The 19,815-nt window shown below is 40.9% G+C and overlaps 2 protein-coding genes across 3 annotated transcripts in view; one reads left to right on the top strand and one right to left on the bottom strand.

Moving 5' to 3' along the window:
- Positions 1-1,612: 1,612 nt before the first annotated feature.
- On the bottom strand, positions 1,613-9,962 carry riok2 (RIO kinase 2 (yeast)). The gene is made up of 10 exons (XM_066712012.1): positions 9,786-9,962; positions 9,306-9,444; positions 9,011-9,127; positions 8,492-8,667; positions 7,888-7,976; positions 6,442-6,633; positions 6,216-6,308; positions 5,328-5,801; positions 4,702-4,798; positions 1,613-1,903 (listed from the first exon to the last, which is right to left on the bottom strand). Exons 1-10 carry the CDS (start codon positions 9,849-9,851, stop codon positions 1,742-1,744), a joined length of 1,605 nt encoding a protein of 534 aa, XP_066568109.1. The 5' UTR covers positions 9,852-9,962; the 3' UTR covers positions 1,613-1,741.
- Positions 9,963-10,194: 232 nt separating this feature from the next.
- Positions 10,195-19,815, top strand: part of LOC136755431 (alpha-internexin) — an 84,240-nt gene continuing 74,619 nt past the window's right edge. For both annotated transcript variants that reach the window (XM_066712007.1, XM_066712008.1), the window contains exon 1: positions 10,195-10,354. In XM_066712007.1, coding sequence (XP_066568104.1) covers positions 10,316-10,354 — 39 coding nt within the window. In that variant the 5' untranslated portion in view covers positions 10,195-10,315. The remainder of the gene's footprint in view (positions 10,355-19,815) is intronic.

Below are 19,815 nucleotides of genomic sequence, written 5' to 3'. Positions count from 1 at the left end.
AATGAGTGCTCGAGTGGACGCAATCCTAACGACTGCGGACACAGAAGAATGGCAAGTGGCCGTGAGTTCTTCACTTCTCGAGCTCTTCAAAAGATCACAACTCGGGGGGGGGGGGGTGGGGGGAGTCAAATGTTTGAAATGGTTGTCTTGCTTTCATGGCACTTATAGTATAGTACTCTATACTGAGGCTCAATAAGACTGGTACCTAATTCTGTAATGCAGGTTCTTCATATTTCAGAGAGTCTGGACCTTAGATCCATTGCATCCCAACATGTGCAGATTTGTATAAACAACTGACCCCCCTCCGCCGCCATGTCGTTCAGAGAAGCCCAAAGGATGTAAAGGAAGAGAAAACAAACGGTTGAGAGGAAGACTTGCTAATGCTTCAAAGAAATGAAGGAACTTGTATGTTTTCACTAAACTTAGACGCCCTTGTCTTTTATATATGAATGAAATAGGCCTGTAGAGGAAATAAGTGTTTAATTCTCATCTAAACGTTACCATATGACTGCTATGTGTGTCCCTTTGCTAGGAGAAGAGTGGGGTCTTGCACCCCTTAAAATTAAGCGCTGCTGTTCGGCTCTTTAACATGAACTACCAAGTAATTCAAACATTTTAGCAGCTTGTTATGCATGTGTATTGTGAGGCCTTCGCAGTCAAATTTGCTTGCAAGTGTTGGGGCAGTTCCCGATGCATCACAATGTTTCTGAATGGAAATGCTCTTCTGCTATTGGTCTCGAGGCTAGGATTAGGGCAGGGTTACAGTTTACATCACTGGGAGCTTTGTCATCACTGCACTGTGTCTATGGCTCCACTATGGTGGTTATGAAAAGACATCTGGCATACTGCTGAAACTCGGCAGCTTTTCATGTTCTTCTTAGTGTATCTTTGAAGAGTGCTGCTCCCACTTACCCTGCTCTTGTTTTTACCTTGTCAGTGTGATGAAATAATGTATCTGTTTATCGTGGATGTGAGGGAAAAAGTGTTGACATAACCTCAGAGTTTCCTGCAGAAAGTGCCCGTTGTGTAAAACCCCCTGGAGTTTAAATGTAAACGCAGATACAGTAGTTTTGGTCTGGGTGTAAACCTGGAGTCTGACCTTTAATGACACACAAGGCAGCGGCGGACCTCACTGGCAGCACTGCGTCCGGAGAGGACACCCAAGCCTACCAGAGCGCCCATGGGGGGGCGTATTGTCCCAGGTTTGGTTCCCATCGTTGCCCGTGCTCTCTCCAGCCATCCCGGAGTGCTCCCCGCATGGGCCCTGTCACCTGTGTCAGAGGACAGACTGCGTGATCGCAACCCAAGCATCATAAGAGTCTTTGAGACCCTTTAAAAACAGATGGTTCTTCCCTCATTTGGAGGCTATACTGTAATCGTGTTACTTACTGATATCATTCAGGCAATAGATTAACAATATGAAAAGCATACATTTTTAAAAGAGCAGAAATAAGAACCAGGTCACAAAATGAAAAAAAAAAAAAGCTAAATTTGATGTACTTTAATCTCATTTATAGATTATATTGATTCAGATATTCTTTATATTATAATTTGTATCTTAATCTGACTGAAGTTGAGGAATGGAATGAAAAAAAAAACAAAAAAACAATCATTAAACAAACGTATTTAATTGGTATACAATACATTTACACACTTAAAATAGATTGTAACTTCAAAAATTAAACACCCAGATTGGAAACTGGAAATCCAGATTGCAAATGTCTCCCACTGGGTCTCCTGCTTATCCCCAGAAGGAAGATGCGTCCAGGCTGCTCTTAATATTGAGCATGTTCTCCCTCCGCTCCTTGGTGTACATGCTGGCCTCCCCCCTCTGCAGACGCCTTCTCTGGGCTGCTTTCTGCTGCTTGGAGAGCTGCTGCTTCACCTTCTGCTTCACCAGCTCCTGCAAGAGAACAGGGACCGGTTGGAATTCTGGGAATGTTCACTGACAGGCAGAACTGTATGGAACGGAGCTGCGTTCCCAGTGAAAACCCCCTTTCACACTTACATACCAGCACCCCCATTCACACTGAATTGAATGCCGGCAAAATGCTGGGAGGTACGCTTTCACACACAAAACAGAGAATGCCGGAAAGAGCATTGTAGCCTTGGGATCGACATGCAATAGGAGACATGGACCGATATTCTGGACGCGTTTGTTCGATAATTTCCCCGTTATGTCAGTTTCCTTCCATTGCGTTATCTGGGCTCCTGTTCTAAGCAGGCCACCAGTTGGGTTCGTACTCAGGACCAAGGTTCTTGAAAACAACAAATTGTCAGGAGGGAAACACAATCGATGATTAGTTATGCCAGTTAACTAAAGTACTGTGTCACAACAACGCAAGGACGTGATGCGTTATATGCTGGCATTCCTATCAACAGACACATGGCCACAAATCTGACAGCATTTTGACTAGGTTGTGAGGTGGAAAATTCCTTGCGTCAATATGCCAGCTTAGACCCTTTCACAAACATTTCCAGCAACAAAAAAAGGCTGCAAACGTTTGTGTGAATTGCTGCTCCTAAATACAGCTCTACATGACTACCACTAAGAAATACTGATATTGGGATGCTCTACAGTTCCTGAACAGCCTTAACACAGTGGACTAGATCAGCAGCCTGATGCACTTGGTTCAGGCGAGTCTTCTTTTTGAGCAGAGCAGGAAATGCTGTGGAAATCTAAGGGACCAGTAGCCATTCAACCACCAATACTGGCGGTTGATCCCTGCAGTTTAGACACACTGCTGCAGACAGTGGGCTTCGGGGAAGTTTCGGGATGTAATGGAGGCACATTCCTGCATTATAAGCACTAAGCAACTGATAGATGCCAAGATTTAAAAGCCTGCAGTGCAAGTCTTCTGCGCTCGATTTCTGTGGGCACACCGAGGCCTACAGTATAACTGGAATTATTTATAAGTAGTACATGGTGTGGGGGTGTGGGCGGGATGGATAAAGACTTACATTGCTCCTTTGAAGCTATTTAAATTCTACCACTCCTTTTAATGCTAAACTGCATGGCGGATTTAAAGTGTGTTGAGGAAAATGTGAGGGGGTGAAGATATGCCCATACTACAGCTGCCAAATAAAATAAAAACTGCATACAGCAAATGTAAAAAAGACATTTAGGATTTTTTTACATTTTAAATTTCCTAAAGCTCTTTCAGACGCAGTCCAGGAGGGATCTGCTACTGACAACATTTTAGCTGACAGAAGGCAGCTTTCTTACAGGATGCTTTACACACATCAATAAATGTAACGTGAGTTGCTTATTTATTAGGTTATTAAGTCGGTTATGAAAACTAAAGTGCCCTTCAGCGCAGACTTGCGAAATAAACCTGCTTGACACAGCGCAGCACTGTAGTCTGATGCTGGAAATCTTATACGACTGACGTGGGCCGTGGCAGCTCACGTTGGCAGCTTCCTGCTCTCCAGACCACATGCACTCCCCTTCAAAAACACACACACAAAAAACAAAAAACACGTGCAACCCAATACGGTGCAGGCCAGGGAAACAAACAGCAGAGCTTGTGGGCCTTTCATTCCCCAGCCTGAGATAACCACTCAAGGTGCACAAGCAATGATCGGGTCCCGGGATCTAATGATGGATTGTGTCCAGGGCAATTGATTTTGCCTTTGCTTTCTGCTGTATTAATGGCCCACTGGTGCAGAATGCATTAGTCTTTTCATTTAATATCTCGGCTTGGCAGATCCTGCATTGACCCTTTTACACATTAAAAAGAACCACTGTGATTGTATTACTAATGTACATTTGGCACCAAGCATCCAGGGGGAAGAGCCATTACGCCTCTGACAGTGCAGGGGCAAGCACGCACCATTTCTTTAATACAAGCCGACTTCAGATTCAAGAGCAAATGTGGTTTCAATAAAGCGCATAATGGAAGCAAAAGAGTACATTGTAATGTAAAGTATTGCAGAATGAAGCGTACCACCGAAAATTGATCTGACATTAAAACAAAAAAGGCCAATGCAAATGGAAACCAATACTATGCAATTCAGGAGGCTTCCTAATGGGCTTTTCATGTATCAGACATGGTGAACACAGCTCGGCTAAAATAGGAGTAATAAACGTGTGACTACAACCATAGTTTTAAAAATGTGTTTTCCTTGTCTGTATTTTGTAGGCAGTCATATAATGTTAAGAAAACAGAACAGCCCTAATTGGCTGCCCATAACTGCAGTGTCATCTTTTTCCACAGGGTGGCGCTGTGACTCTGCCAGAAGTCAGAAGCCATTTCCATTGACTGATGAGCAGCCTTTTCAAAACCATAACCCACTGGATGAGATTATGCGGATTATCATTTCTCTTAAAAGAACAAAACACAAAAAACATTTCTACATATCAGGCATGGTTTCTAAAAGGAAGTAATACTTTAAAACAAAGAACAAGCATATGAGAGCAGAATTCTTGACAACACCACAAAGGAAAAATACATTATTCAATACTGTTTATCTGGGATTTATTACTCTGCTCACATATGCTACTTCATAGCTTTTGCTGTATAGCCTTCTGAATAGAGGGGCTCCCGAAACAAATACAGAATGGGTAACACATTGTGGGCGTAACATCAAAGATAGGGGCACTGGTGCTAGAGAGAGTGAAACAAGTGGGTGGTGCTCTTACAGAGTAAGGTTGATGTTTAAGCCTAATCGGCCTTTAACAAAACCAGTGGTGCTACTCACAGGTGCGATGGTGGAACAGCTCCCCATGGTGCCCACAGACGTAGTGCTGGTTGTTCTCTGTCTGTGTGCATCGATGTGAAGCATGCTGTCCTCGTCTCTGTGCAAAGAGGAGCAGAAGGAATTAATTAACCTTTGCTGTGAGCTGTCAAGGCCCAATAAGGCAGGCTCTCGGGTCACAGTGGAATAAGACCTACTGCCATTGTATCCTAGTGACAATTCAGCGATTTAAAGATGATGTCCATTACAGAACACCCTGTAGGTCCCATACCCTGATAATGCACACAGTGGTCTCTGAAACACAGTAAGTCTCTTCTAGGAGCCTTTGTTAGAATCATGGATGATCACTGTACTGGGTACAGAAGGGTAGATTCTGGTTTCTCATTACTGTAGGGCAACAATACAAGCATCAAACGCTGATTGCAAAGCAGTGTACTGGTCAATACATGCGAGGGAACTAATAGTACTCGGGCATTTTCTGAATAAATTTACAGTATATGCATTATTGAATCTTATCTGGGAGTTCTCTTCTTAATCAGAGTGGTTGAAGAAAAACGTTTGCCACTGAAAGAGGAAGTGTGTAACATAATCCCCATGTAGCATCGAGGAAGCATCACAGAGTTCTGTACCTGAAAGGCTGATATTTCTTATTAGCTGCAGAGAGGTCCACTAAATCTGGGCACTCCTCCGCCTGCTCCTCCTCATCGCTTTCCGGATCCGCTGTGTCTGTGGAGTCCCGGGCTGTTTCAAGGCTACCGTCCTCTTGGATGACGTTGGGCTCAGGGCAGCCCAGGCCTGGCTGAGCTTCCCCACTGAGCGTCAGGCCTTCCAGCTCCAGAAGGGCATCGTTGAACTCACTCATGTCCACCGACGACTCCTTGTTTCCCCCTTCGCGGACGGAATCCCCGAGCGTTACAGGCTCACCCGGTGTGAGGAAGGACGCTGCTCCCAGGCTCTCATCCTCACTGTGCTCAGAGTCCTCACTGTCCGGGCCCTGGGCCTCCTCTCCCTCAGGCCCAGCTGGGTGCAGGAGCTCATCGTCCATCTGCATGTCTTTGCTGTAGCCACTGGCTGAAATCTCCACATCCAGAGAGACCTCCTTACTGTAATACACAGGCATTAAGGACTTAATATATAGTGATAATACAAACTTTTAACCAGGAAAGCAGTGTGCAGTTCAAGGACTTTTCTGTTATTCTCGACTGTTATGCCAATACTATAAACACATCTTGCTGACTGGATGTTTACTCTCAAGATTTTACCAGCATTTACACTCAGAGGACGAGACAGCTCAGCTACAGGTAGGACCTTTTACAGCTGATGTCATAATGAAGACAAACGCTCCTCTCCACAGACATATTAGAATTACTAACTCACACTAAGGTTCATACTGTAGCTTTATTTGGTGCCCTTTTCTTGGCACTGGAAAAACATACAGTGTGTTAAAACCTCCCCTTTACTTGATGGCTAATTGGTTAACAGGTACATTTTTAATTAATCTAAATTATTGGATTTACCGGATATCTTTAAACGTTGGATAAAGCTCACTCTCATAACCAAATCGTCTCAAGAAGAAATCCCGAATGCATTTGACATCCCGGTTGAAATACCTAAAAAGAGAAATGAGAAAAAGAAATTACATTAGGTCAGGTTGCCAAAACAACTGGACCTGACCTCCTTCTCTGCCTCCTCCAACCCCTGCCCACCCCACTCCAAACCTCTGTAAACTGATATGAGCATCACCATTCAGCGTTCAGATGGGAAGTCGACACCATCTGAGGGAAGTCAATCATCGTCACGCGATCTTTGTCGTCCAGCATCAGGTTGAACTCATTGAAGTCTCCGTGAATCAAGCCGTGATTTGCAAGTTTAACTAACAGGTCCATGATTTCACTGTACAAGGCAGATGGATCTTCTACTTGACGTATCTGGCATCTACAAAAAAACCAAATAAATATATTAATGATATGAATGGTACTTCAACGTGCATATAGGATGTCACAATGACTTATGATGGAGAACTGGAGGACATATACAGGTATTTTCAATTCAAAGATGCTCCTGGAAAAAATCCATATTTAACAAATATTAGAATGAGTTTAAGGGGAAAAAGGTACATGCAGCTAATAAAAAATGTTGCCAATGTTGTTTAAACCATATTGCCCAAAAGGATGTTATTGGGCTGCTCTGCTAATCCATTTTTAATTGGACAAGTTCTCCGTGATCCGCTCACCCCAACAGAGAGACTGGAACAGGAACAGCTGCTGTTTCTGAACTATAATTGCTTGGAAAATTGCAGTCAAATGATTGTGGCCCCTGCTTTACATATTGCCCTTTTCCATTTCTAAAAAGAATTAAAACCATGCCTCTGCAGATGTTGTTTAGAATAATAACCCAGTCCCATTGACAGAGGTCTGTCTGGGGCTTTCTAAAGTGCACTTTAGCTATTAAAAGGTAGAGGCAGGGAAGAAAGGGTCACAGCATACTCCATTTTAGTCCTGAAACAGCCTTCCGCTCTCAGCTGTGCAAACAAAGCAAGATGTGCTTCTCATGGAATATTTAATGATAACAGTGTCTTTTCACCCCTCAAAATACTCTTTTAGATCTTATCAGTAAAACAACCTTATGCAATGTCTAACCACACGAGAGAACCGCTACCCCCAGCACTTTTCTCCAGAGACAATTAAGCATCTGGAGATAAACAATATAGATTAAAAAAATAATAAAGAATTCATCTCCCCATGCAACTGAACCCAGAATAATAATATGCAGCTCTTCGCCTGTGTTGCCGACTGTCTGAACTTTCTAACCAGACTTTGTTGTTTATTTTTCCATTTTTAATTTTAGCAGCAAGTCAACTACTGGAACACTCTTCTTTTTCTTTCTGTCAGTACTCATCGCCAATACATGGGAAAACCATGGGAAACATACAGAAATGAACAAAGCAGAACGATATTGACGTATTGCACATTGCCCTTTGATCAGAACCAACGATCTTCCAATTTTACACAGAGACACAGTGGGAAAAGGTCTGCTCTTACCCGTACAAAGACAAAGCAGGGAATGCACTCCTGACCACTGGGCCTGGAGTTACAAGCCCCTAATGCAGTTAGTGCTGCTGAGCATTGCTCCTGGGAAGACAAAAGCTGCATTTCAAATAGACAGATGCAGGCACCACTTTATACTTACAGAGGGTACCCATTAATGAGCTCCATCACGACAGAATGCCTGTTGTAATCCACTGGTCTGGGGACTGGGAATCCTCTGTCGTACAAAGCCTGTAAGAGACCCCAGAGGATTTAGAATCAAAAACAAACATTGTGTATTTTGCTAATAGGAATGAAGTCCTTCCACAGCACAAAAAATGTAGTTGAGCAAAAACAAACCACCACCACTATAGTGCAGGAAGACAGGAAGTGAAAATGCCAACACAAAGAGGAAGGTCCTCAATTGGGATTTTAAAAACAGATGTAATTTGGGATGGACTTCCATTATGCTTCACCACCCACTGCTGACACACCCTGCGAATGGTCCGATAATAATGTAAGGCAGGGTGTTCATTCCCCCAGACCTTAAATAATTAGCTGAAGTCATTATAAAAATAAGATGCGCTGAAAACCCTGAGACTGCTCTGAAGAAACTAACTAAGGTATGAGTGAGGGGGAAATAAATATCACTGGAATAATTTAAGATGCATATAAAAACTAAATCAATTAAACGTGTCAATATCTATTTATATATATATATATATATATATATATATATATATTGGAATACAATCAAGCACACATACCTTCATGTATGCAAATTCCTTCATGGCAGAAAGTCGAGAAAGGTAAAGCCAGGACATCTTGTTCCGGTGTTTGTGGTAATCTCGCTTGTTCTTAAGGTTACGGAACGAAGTCCTGCCCAACCGGTGCAGCTTCAGAGCAAACTGCTCATCCTCGGCATTGGCAACAATATAAATATCTGTGAAGCAGCAAAATAAATATATATACATGTTCTGTGGGGACAATATTTTGATTTTTAAGTTGCAACTCTAATTTCTAATGGAGCCTCTTGACAATATAGGATATATGTGGGATGGGGGTCCATGGGTAACACTTGGGGTTCAGGGGGGCCAGTCGGTTAAGAATCCCTGTTCTAGGGAAAAAAAAATATTTCCACCTTCTTTGATGACTTCCACTGACTTTGATGGACACATTTAACTGGGGTTTAGATGTGAGAATGTGTACGATTGTTGAGAGCAGAAATAAACATGACAAAACCACTGCTATGAATGCCTTTGCCACTGACCTATCACAGTACCTACCCGACTCCTTGCCAACTCCCATCTGGTTCCCAACAGAGGTCAGTGTCTCTCTGGCGGACAGAGTTTTTAAGGCCAGATAGTCATATCCCCCATAATTCAACCTGTATCCCTGCACAGCTGAAATGGAAGCGCACATGAGTGGGTTAGTGGTAAACATTAGCTCAGACGACCTCAAGCACAACTCAATCGTTACTCTTTACTAAACCTGCTGTCGTCTTTAACTATATGTCAAATGTGTTATTCATATCACTGGAATAAGGATTTCAATGGGGTGAAAAGGCAGCTTCGTCCTTACTCTTGCTGCGTTCATAGGCCAGCAACTTGTGCTTGACGAGCTCTCTCAGGATCTTGTTACAGCCTCCGTGTTTGAGACATGCAATGGATGCGATGAGACTAACGGGGACGATTTCGTGATTCTTCATTCCCATTTCGACCTGCGAAATTAAACAAATATACAACATACTTAGGTGTAACTTAATACATAGATCGTATACTTGTGTCCTTAGTTGATTTACATGCACAATTACGTAATACCAAATACAATATAAATCCATGCACGATCCATCCATGTATAATTGGCAACATCATACATGATACCGTTTTATGATGTAGAAACAAACAACACGTCTTACTTATCTAACTACGAAACAACATTCTGCAATAATGTCACATACATGACTTATAAATAGGCCCGAGTTGTTTACTGTACATCATCTGTTCCTGGAGAGAAGAATTACTTCTCTCATAATATTAAGTTATTCGCAAAGCTACGTACCGCAGTAAGCACCCGGAAATCATCCCTAGAGAGATACCTCAGGATCACAACATTTAACTTCCCCATGGCAGTTGTGAAAGATATAGTTTTAACTAAAAGAAACTGTATTTCCAAGCAAAACAGTATCGCACATTCTTCCACCGCATACACGTGCACTGTCGTGGTCACGTCACGCACAACCGAGCGTCTGAGGCGACGTCAGGTCCTATCGGGAAATAACAACAATATACATATATTATTATATAAGATAATTATTATTGCTTTAATTTAACCTTAAATATATAATATATAAAATTACAACGTGTATGTCTCTTCTTATTAATTATTTGAACGTGTATAATGAGAAACGGCACATTTGTGTGTATGTTTCATGCAGGATTGGCTGCCTAGGTGACGCGTCAGTGCCGCTATTGCTGTACCCGGAAGCAAAAGAAAAATCTGTTGTTTGCTGTGAAATGAAGTGAAACAGCCACTCACCTCCCTACAGACCTGCACAGCAAGTAAAGCAATAATTACACAGCCAATGCAACATGGCATATCTTAATTCCACCAGCGAAGCCACGACAAAGGTAAGTTAAGGCAGCTAAGCCTGACTCGAGTTGACTGCACATCAGGAACTTATGATAAGTTGTATTTATTCATGCATTACTTAGTATGCATGTAACTGTAACTGAAGGTATAATTTCTCTCTCTCTCTCTCTCTCTCTCTCTCTCTCTCTCTCTCTAGGAGACGATAATTACCTTGAGATGTAACTTTTTTACATATATTTTTAATTTAAGTATGACTTAAATATGTTCCTACAGAGGTACGTTGGTGTATCTTGTAGCATCACTACTTATATCGATAGTCTTCGCCCCTTTGTTTTGAAACCACGTTTTTCAGTGATTCATTTAATCAACATTGTGCATTAATTATTATTTATCAGTTATATATTTTAAGTTATTGATGATAACTGAAGTTGGGAGGGGGGTTATGTACATTGTGGACTGACTCTCCATTGATTTCTGCGAATACATTACGTATGGCTCAATGGTAAATAATATTTAAGGGTCGTCTATTTTATGACTGTAGTGAAATCGATGTACACGGTCTCCAAAAATCTCCCATGCGTTTTATTACGCGCTATAGCTATATGTTGAGTTGTGCAAAAACAGTCGAGTCTATCAATTATGTATTGAAGGTGTAATATTATTGTATTATTATATCACTGGAAATAAATCGGGAGGTGTCCCATCTTTTGTGCCAGTGAACGAGTTTATACAAACATGTAAAATAAAAAAAGTATCTAGCTGTTAGTTTCAGTGCCACCTTGTGTTGTCGCTCAGTCACAGCAACTTAACATTTCGTTACAAATGGGCACCTTGTGGTTGAGATCTGATCTGCACATGCGCCTGCGTTACCGGCTGTCCTCTGACTGACTGACTGATTGATTGATTGATTGACTGATTGGTTTTGAGTAGCATGGACTTTAGTGTGGCATATGCAAATCACTGTTATAACTGTGTATTAGATTGTTTTTGCATTGTATTAGATTATTATATCGTAACCAAACTGAACAAGTATGACTGCTTTGGCTGTGTTTTGCGATTTAAAAAAACAACAGCACAACAGTTAAATATCCATTTATGAATAAACAAATTAAGATTATATTACACAAATGTTGATTTAGAATATATTCACAACAGAACATTTGATCCTGTTGAAGAGGTAAATACAATTTGGTAAAGATACAATAACCCCCAGCCCTCTCAAGAAATGTATCTGCTTCAGTTTCTTGAGTTCCATATGGAGCTGTCTGGCAGCAGTGTTTTGTGTATTGGGGAAGGCTGGTCTGACTGCCAAGAGGGTAAATAAAGTTGGATTATTTTGAGACAATTATAAGGTTTCATTCCCATGCTATAAAAGCTGCTGTTTTACAGATCCCGCCTCATTATTATTATTATTATTATTATTATTATTATTATTATTATTATTATTATTATTATTATTATTATTATTATGATGTGTTTCTTAGCATGCCCAGGGAAACTTACAGTTTTCACAAGAAACAGTTTTACGAACAGAAGAAGAACTGCAAGGGGCTGGGCAGGGCGATGAACAAGGGTCAGTCGAGTTTCAGGCAATGAACAGCAGTGTTGTTGCCAAGTTGAGCAAATACTGTGCATTCCATCCTGAAGGTAGATTTATAAACAGGTTGAGCGTTGTGCGAATGCGGCTGTGGCAATGTGTACACTTGAGTCCAGGCCTACAGATGGGTCTCTGTTCGAGGGCTATGGTCTAACAGTTGGGGTTTATTGCAAAATGTGTTGGCTTTCATACAGACACGTATAAAAAAAAAAAAAAAAGAGAGAGAACTTTGGTTTAATAAATTCAGAAGCAGCTAAGCCAAAGATCGTTGTTGACTCAAATTCCTCAAGTCATTTATTTTACATTTTGCAGTCCAGCAAGTGCTTGTGTCTCAGGGGATGTCCTGGCATGTATTAACCAGCCAACCAACTTTAATGGGAGAGGCAGAGAGAAGGAGGGAAAAGGTCTACAGTTTTGTAGAACTCCTACAAGAGGAGTGCAGTACATTATTGCTGCAGTACATGAGCACTGTGTCCTGCTTTTGGGGAAATCAATTATGGGATGGAGTTTAAAAGTGATGTAAGAAAGAGAACTACAGTGCGTTTGCATTAATTTAACGTGGAAGGCCAGTGTAAACAGAAAATTGCAAAGGCATAACAGAACAAACAGCCATTAAGTGCTTCAGCTAGTAGAATTGGAGCCATATCATCTTCCTGTTATACAACCTGAGATCCAGCAGTGACGCAGGAGCCAGATACAGCACTCTACCCCCGTGTTCTTCACATTTGCTCAATGTGCCACACACACACACAATGTGTGTCAAACTGTACAGGAGAAATAACAGTAGTAGCAAAAAAATTAAAATGCATTCAGCCGTTTAAATTAGTAAAGTATAGCCTAATGCTGTTTCTCCCCCTTAGATTACTGTGATTTATTTGACAGGAACAGCAAACAGAAGCAGGTTAACAGAGTTCCTTAAAGCAACTGTCAAAAAGAGAAAGGAGTGTATTTGCAGATTGTAGCACTTTCAGACTCCAGGCGGAAACAATTGCAATTTATACACATCTGGCAGGCAACCAGGATGGACTGAAACTCCTGCTATTCCTGAATTTCCCTGGAAGTTTTTTTTTTTTTTTTTTTTTATAATTATTGATCATAATGTAAGATATAGGCCTATATTTTAATCCTTATCCCATGGTCATGTGCTGGGAATTATAACCGGGTATACTGTAGCAGACAGAATTGCCTTGGGGACTGTGTTGGTTTGCAGTTTGTTTGCCAGTTCCAGACAGCGCCCACTGAGCTGTTTTCAGTTCACTGATACACCCAGCTAGGCAGGGGTAGCTATGTATTAGCTGTGATGTCACCTGCACTGTGTTCCTTATGCAGTCCACACCCTGTTGCAGCTTCACAGATTTTTTTTAAATTTAAAAGGCATTCTGTTTTTTTTTTTTTTTTTTTTTTTCCACATTCTGTAGGGGTTGTATTTTACCAAGTTGGCACAGCAGTAAAGCTCCACTGAAAAAGAGGCACTTAAAACCTTTCAACAACCACGCGCACGGCTTCTATCAGACTGAATCTGAGCTATTTCATAAGACGTGGCTTTTTATCTGGTGCAGAGAGGCTGGAAAGCTACCTGGTACATTTTGTGGTTCTGGATACTGTTTAAAATATATATTTTCAGGGCTTGTGCAAATAAGGGAATATTATTGCTGGCCTACTGTAGTTATATTGGAGCTAGACAGAAATCCTTCAGGTGAGCCATTGCCACTGACAGCTTGTCTGAAGTGTCCCTTTATACAGAAGGGCATGTTATCCCAGAACACATGTAACCTTCAAAACTCCTTTTCCGTGGGCTTCATGCCAGGGTCCACGGAGATGATACAGTGCATCCGGAAAGTATTCACAGCGCTTCACTTTTTCCACATTTTGTTATGTTACAGCCTTATTCCAAAATGGATTACATTAATTATTTTCCTAATTTTCCTATTGTTTTGATATTAATAATAATAATAATTTAATTTTTGTTCTTTCTCACAATGCCATGGAAAATGGCACAGTCTCCTGGGAATGGAGTTGTTTTCTAAAGATTGAGATGGAAACAAGTACAATACTGGCTCTGGGATTCAAACACTGGAAGTCTTGTGTCTGTGTCATAAACCGAACAGAGCTTCACAGCAAGGTGTAATCACCCAGCTTCACAGACATGTCTTTATAAATCATCCACTACTGAGCTTCAGAGTAAAAACAAACGTGTGCACAAACATATAATCTTAGCTGATGAAATTGAATTTAACTGTCTAGGAAAATCAGACAATACTGTAAGTATGGTGAAAGATTTTGGGGTTTCAAATTTAAAGGAGGAGGACACTGCTGGACAAACTGATTCCTGTCAGTGTTGCTGGGCAGTTTTATACAAAATCATCATACAGAAAAATACAGAAAAGCAAGCAGAGGTTCAAGCCCACAACTGTTTGGCTCTCGCACTGCGTATGAGGCTCAGTCATAAAGAGATACTCATATACTGTGGGACTTTGTTCTGACTCTTAGACGTCTGCTTCTAAGGGAGTGGGAATCACACTAGACTACTGTAAAATCTAACAAACAAGCGACCTTGGTCTGTGGTTCTCTGTTTGTGGTGTAGTCTCTGCCTTGCAGCATTTCTTGGCTGTGAGAGAGATATCTAGCATTGCTTTGTAAATACTCTTTACAAACAGATCAAGATGGCTTTACAGCAGACTCGTACCTCAAATACTTTAAGATCCACCAAAAGAACTGAATAATGTTCCAACTGTGTGTTGCTGAAAATAGCTTTGGTGGTAAATAATCCCTGAGAAATTGGAATATACATTGTAGCATTTACAGCGAAGGTGGATAAGTGGTCTTAATGAATTGCTTACAGTAAGTCTGAGACTGTGGTGTACAGTAGCTAGAGGGAATCTGAAAACCAAGACTTCTTTGTGTGGTCAAAAAAAAATCTGGTCCCTCTTCTGGTTTGCAATGCTTCAACCCGTATTTTGTCTTTTCACCGATTCCTGCAGAATTCAGTGCATCTTGTGATTGGATGTCTTGTTTTTTGAGTATGCCACCATGTTCTGTGGAGTTGCTACCATGAAGCAAAGTGAACAAGACTCACAATGCTTGGTATTGCTCACAAAAATGTAAAAAAGCATTGGATATTTTCCCAGCTTTGCTTTGTGCCATTTACTTTACCCAGAAAGGGAGGGTCATATGAGCAGCTCACTCAGCACATTCTCCCACAAGTTGTTTTCTGGAATGAAGGAAGCCTGGTGAAGTGGACACTGCTGTCCACAACCTGGTGCTCTTATGCAACCACTTTTGAAAAATAATGGATAAACTGAACATTCTCTTCCAAATCCATCATGACCACCTACTGAATCATAATGTCACACACATCCAGACAGAATCCCTTCTCTGTGAGGCCCATTACAATATCTCATGTTATTCTAAATCTGCAGATCTTTCTTGCAAATGATTCTGGCAGAGTATGTTTCGAGAATAAAATATTTGTTTGTTGAGACAAAGCTCTGTGTTTTCCCTGTTAAACAAAATCAAAATCAATGTAGCATCCCAGTTTAAATACCCAGTATCGGAGTGCTCTGATTTGGGTACTGTTATGTAACATGGTAATACCCTTGCAGCCGTGTAGCGCACAGTGGATTCTTTCAGAGTGGAGAGGCAGACCTCCATGTTGCCCTATTTAGGATGTTATTTTATGGAGAGCTTTACATGTAAGAACTGATTCTGCTTGCACCGAGATCCAAGAACAACCTGCCAGTCCCTTAGTGAAGAGCTTCCCTGCAGGTCCGGGCTGAACGGGGCAACGGCTCTGTCCACAATGAGCTCTGGGTGACATGGCAAGCTGTAGTAATGTAAGTCACATGGAAGGGTCAGCCCTTCAGCAGAGCGTGCTGTGAAAACTCCAGCTCTGTGACCGGTCAGGAGATTGGCCTGCCTGAAGTGAAGATGGTTTGGAGCTTTATTGCCATGTATCTTGTTCCTTTGTGCAGTAAGACTGTTTTAGCTGGTTGGCTCTGTATCAACGTTTGAGTTAAATTTGTGGCCGATTAAGTATCAGCGCAGACGGAAAGTGAAAGGTGACCTAGGAGCATTTGATGAAAACGTATGTTAACCACATGGTGTCACTGGTGCTCCATGTAAAGAATATGTAGGGGAAGTGACCCAATTAAGCCCGTGTACCATATAAGCCCACTTGCTCTTTTATTTTGAAATACAAAAAAAGACAGGACATTTTAGAAGGATGATCTGTTTCAGAGCAAATGCTCAAAGTTGTTACTGTCATGTTACATTTTATTTGGATCCAATCACATTTTTTGTTCCTGAGTTATGCATGACTTTGTGCTGCTTTGTGCAGAAGCATTTTTAGAAGTCACCCCAAAACTTTGCTTTATGAGGGGCCCTCCCAAGAAGCCATTTTTCTGGAATTTATAGAAAATATAGATTTCATGAGTTTCTGGAGCTAGTGTGGGACACTGTCAGAATGATTGTCACACAGATAGATGCAGTAGAACAACAAAAATTGAGAAAAACTGTTGATGACCATAGTAAATCAAAACATTTAATTGTTTTTGTCATATGGGCTTAAAAGGAACAGGGCCCTTGAAAAGCCTATTAGCACATGGCTTTAAAGCAGAATAATTTTTGAATTTGTTCTACCAACAATATTAAACATAGTCTAAGTTGTAAAATGTAATGTATTTGATTTATTATAAAGATATTACATGTTTACATTAACTCGGAAAAAATGATTGAGGTTAATTTCCCATGGACCACTGTTATTCTTAATAAGCCCACTAAGCCCAGATCCCATTGTACCTCATATTAAAAAAGCCTTAAATTAATTAATATTTCTCAGAATACATCCTTTTCATTCATGAACTTACCTACTTACCTTATTTTCATTATGGGGACAAAATGGGTAGGCAGAGAAAAAATTATAGGGACTGCAATAACAGTCTTGAAAAAGCTTGAGAAGCTGTTTTTGTCAAAGATCTTTGACATGGGACTGCCAAGAGTTTAAATGTTTGACGGTCATGCCTCAGATATTTTCCTGGCATTTGCAACCAAGGCTAGAGAAAATGGGGTTATACTTCTCTGGCTCCCATCTCACCTCACCTCACCCACATCCTCCAGCCACTGGACAAGACAGTGTTTAGTGAAGTCGAAAGTAAGGATACTCCAATATGAAAATTCTGGGCCAATACTGATATCTGATATCTGTTATATCGTTATTGACCTATAGAATGAGAGCAGGTCGAGGGGGAACTGCATTGCAGTTTGTGTTGGCCATTCATATTTTGTTAAAAGTACATGACTAGACCAAATGATGCTTAGTTAGACGCAATAAAAGCTGCACCATCAGACAGAAATATTGGTCAGAATTTGAAAGGAGGAATTCCCTGCAAAACTTGATGTGCTTTCCGCTGCTCTCAAGCCAGAAAACTTCATTGGTGGCTTTGAGAGCACTGGAATATTCCCTGTGAGCCAGAGCCGGGTGGACAGACAAGTGTCCACAAATCATGCTCCTTTTTCTGAAGCACCTGTGCAGACTTCCACAGCCCCAACAGCCCCGGCCCGAACCCCAACAACCAGCACACCAGCGAGATAAACTGCCTCTGCAACTGCAACAATTCCATGTGATGGAAATTAGTCTCCGATAATATAAAAATACAATTGTAATTGGTTATGTTGGTTATTTGAGGTCTGAATTCAATAAACTATAAAATATGAAGAGCTTAATCAATACAATTTGAAGTATTTACTGTTAAAACTCGTGGGCTTATTTGAGTAGCGTGGGCTAAAAGGGTACATATGTACCGGACTTTTCACATTTCCAATTAAATAAGTTAATTTAATTTAGTCAATTTATGACAAAATCTACCACAAGTGTTTAGATGATAGATTAATCTTTGATTTAATATCCACTTTATTGGGAAGAAAATCACACATTTATAAGAAAACATGTAAAACTTAGATTTTGGTGGGCTTAATTGGGTCACTTCCCCTATTTAATGGTATATTGGTGTGACGGAGCGGCTATTGAGGCTATTGTACTCCCCCACAGCAGCATTTTCGCTGCTTATATTAATTAGAGTTATACTAAAATGTAATGTAATATACATAAGCACCAATATCATATGTAAGTTGGTTATGTATTGAGGGTGCTATAAGGAGGTGGTTTTGGCTTTGTTAAAGGTGAAGAAAAGACAAATGTTTATATGTTTATGAAATGTTTATTTTTCGTTTGGGTTATTGTGCATTGTTTATCTTTATAATTTAAATATGTTAAATAATTAGTATAAAAATGAATTTTATAACTTGCACTCAATCATGAGATGAATGAGTTTCTTGTAGTGTTTGCATCTCCCTTATGATAAGCACGCAGTTCCTATAGCCTCTAGATACATCAAGTTTGGAGGGTTTAGTTTGTCAGAGGGGGGAAATGGCAGCATTATTTCATTTTTTGCAATTGTTATCTTTGGTCTTTATTTACAGGTGTTGATTCCATGTACATGACCATGTATACATCATTTGTTTATTATTCCGCCAGTGCGTATAGGATTTGGAGTGATGTGTTTTCTTTAACCCATGTCACTGATAACAAATGGTTGGGCCGGGTCACTTACCCCCTCGCCTATATAATGGTTATTGTGCCATGAGCACGGGAGAGGGAAGGTCTGCCTTTCTGAGACCCTGAACAGAACAAATCTATAGAACAGCGCTATTAAGTATTCTGTTTTTTGTTTTTGTTTTTATTTTGTGTAATGTGTATTGTGTAATGTGTTTTGGTGACCTCAATACAGTTAAACTTTTTTTTCTGTGCTTGAATAAACAAAAGACTGCATTTTTGTACCATTAAATGAGTATCCACATACAGTGAGGGAAAAAAGTATTTGATCCCCTGCTGATTTTGTACGTTTGCCCACTGACAAACAAATGATCAGTCTATAATTTTAATGGTAGGTGTATTTTAACAGTGAGAGACAGAATAACAACAAAAAAATCCAGAAAAACACATTTAAAAAAAGTTATAAATTGATTTGCATGTTAATGAGGGAAATAAGTATTTGATCCCCTATCAATCAGCAAGATTTCTGGCTCCCAGGTGTCTTTTATACAGGTAACGAGCTGAGATTAGGAGCACTCTCTTAAAGGGAGTGCTCCTAATCTCAGCTCGTTACCTGTATATAAGACACCTGTCCACAGAAGCAATCAATCAATCAGATTCCAAACTCTCCACCATGGCCAAGACCAAAGAGCTGTCCAAGCATGTCAGGGACAAGATTGTAGACCTACACAAGGCTGGAATGGGCTACAAGACCATCGCCAAGCAGCTTGGTGAGAAGGTGACAACAGATGGTGCGGTTATTCGCAAATGGAAGAAACACAAAATAACTGTCAGTCTCCCTCGGTCTGGGGCTCCATGCAAGATCTCACCTCGTGGAGTTTCAATGATCATGAGAACGGTGAGGAATCAGCCCAGAACTACACGGGAGGATCTTGTTAATGATCTCAAGGCAGCTGGGACCATAGTCACCAAGAAAACAATTGGTAACACACTACGCCGTGAAGGACTGAAATCCTGCAGCGCCCACAAGGTCCCCGCTCAAGAAAGCACATGTACAGGCCCGTCTGAAGTTTGCCAATGAATATCTGAATGATTCAGAGGAGAACTGGGTGAAAGTGTTGTGGTCAGATGAGACCAAATTCGAGCTCTTTGGCATGGTTGGTTTGGAGGAGGAGGAATGCTGCCTATGACCCCAAGAACACCGTCCCCACCGTCAAACATGGAGGTGGAAACATTATGCTTTGGGGGTGTTTTTCTGCTAAGGGGACAGGACAACTGCACCGCATCAAAGGGACGATGGACGGGGCCATGTACCGTCAAATCTCAGCCAGGGCATTGAAAATGGGTCGTGG

Source organism: Amia ocellicauda, chromosome 8, assembly GCF_036373705.1.
Source record: "Amia ocellicauda isolate fAmiCal2 chromosome 8, fAmiCal2.hap1, whole genome shotgun sequence".
Taxonomy (NCBI): Eukaryota; Metazoa; Chordata; class Actinopteri; order Amiiformes; family Amiidae; genus Amia; species Amia ocellicauda.
Note: the sequence above shows the minus strand (reverse complement) of the source record. Positions and strands in the feature narration are given on the sequence as shown.

Coding starts and splice junctions, on each gene's coding strand:
- riok2 (XM_066712012.1), bottom strand. CDS start 9,851: ATGGGGAAGTTAAATGTTGTGATCCTGAGGTATCTCTCTAGGGATGAT. Junction 7,977..8,491: donor AGGAATTTGCATACATGAAG/GTATGTGTGCTT, acceptor GGTCTCTTACAG/GCTTTGTACGACAGAGGATT. Junction 1,904..4,701: donor GCTGTTCCACCATCGCACCT/GTGAGTAGCACC, acceptor GTTCTCTTGCAG/GAGCTGGTGAAGCAGAAGGT.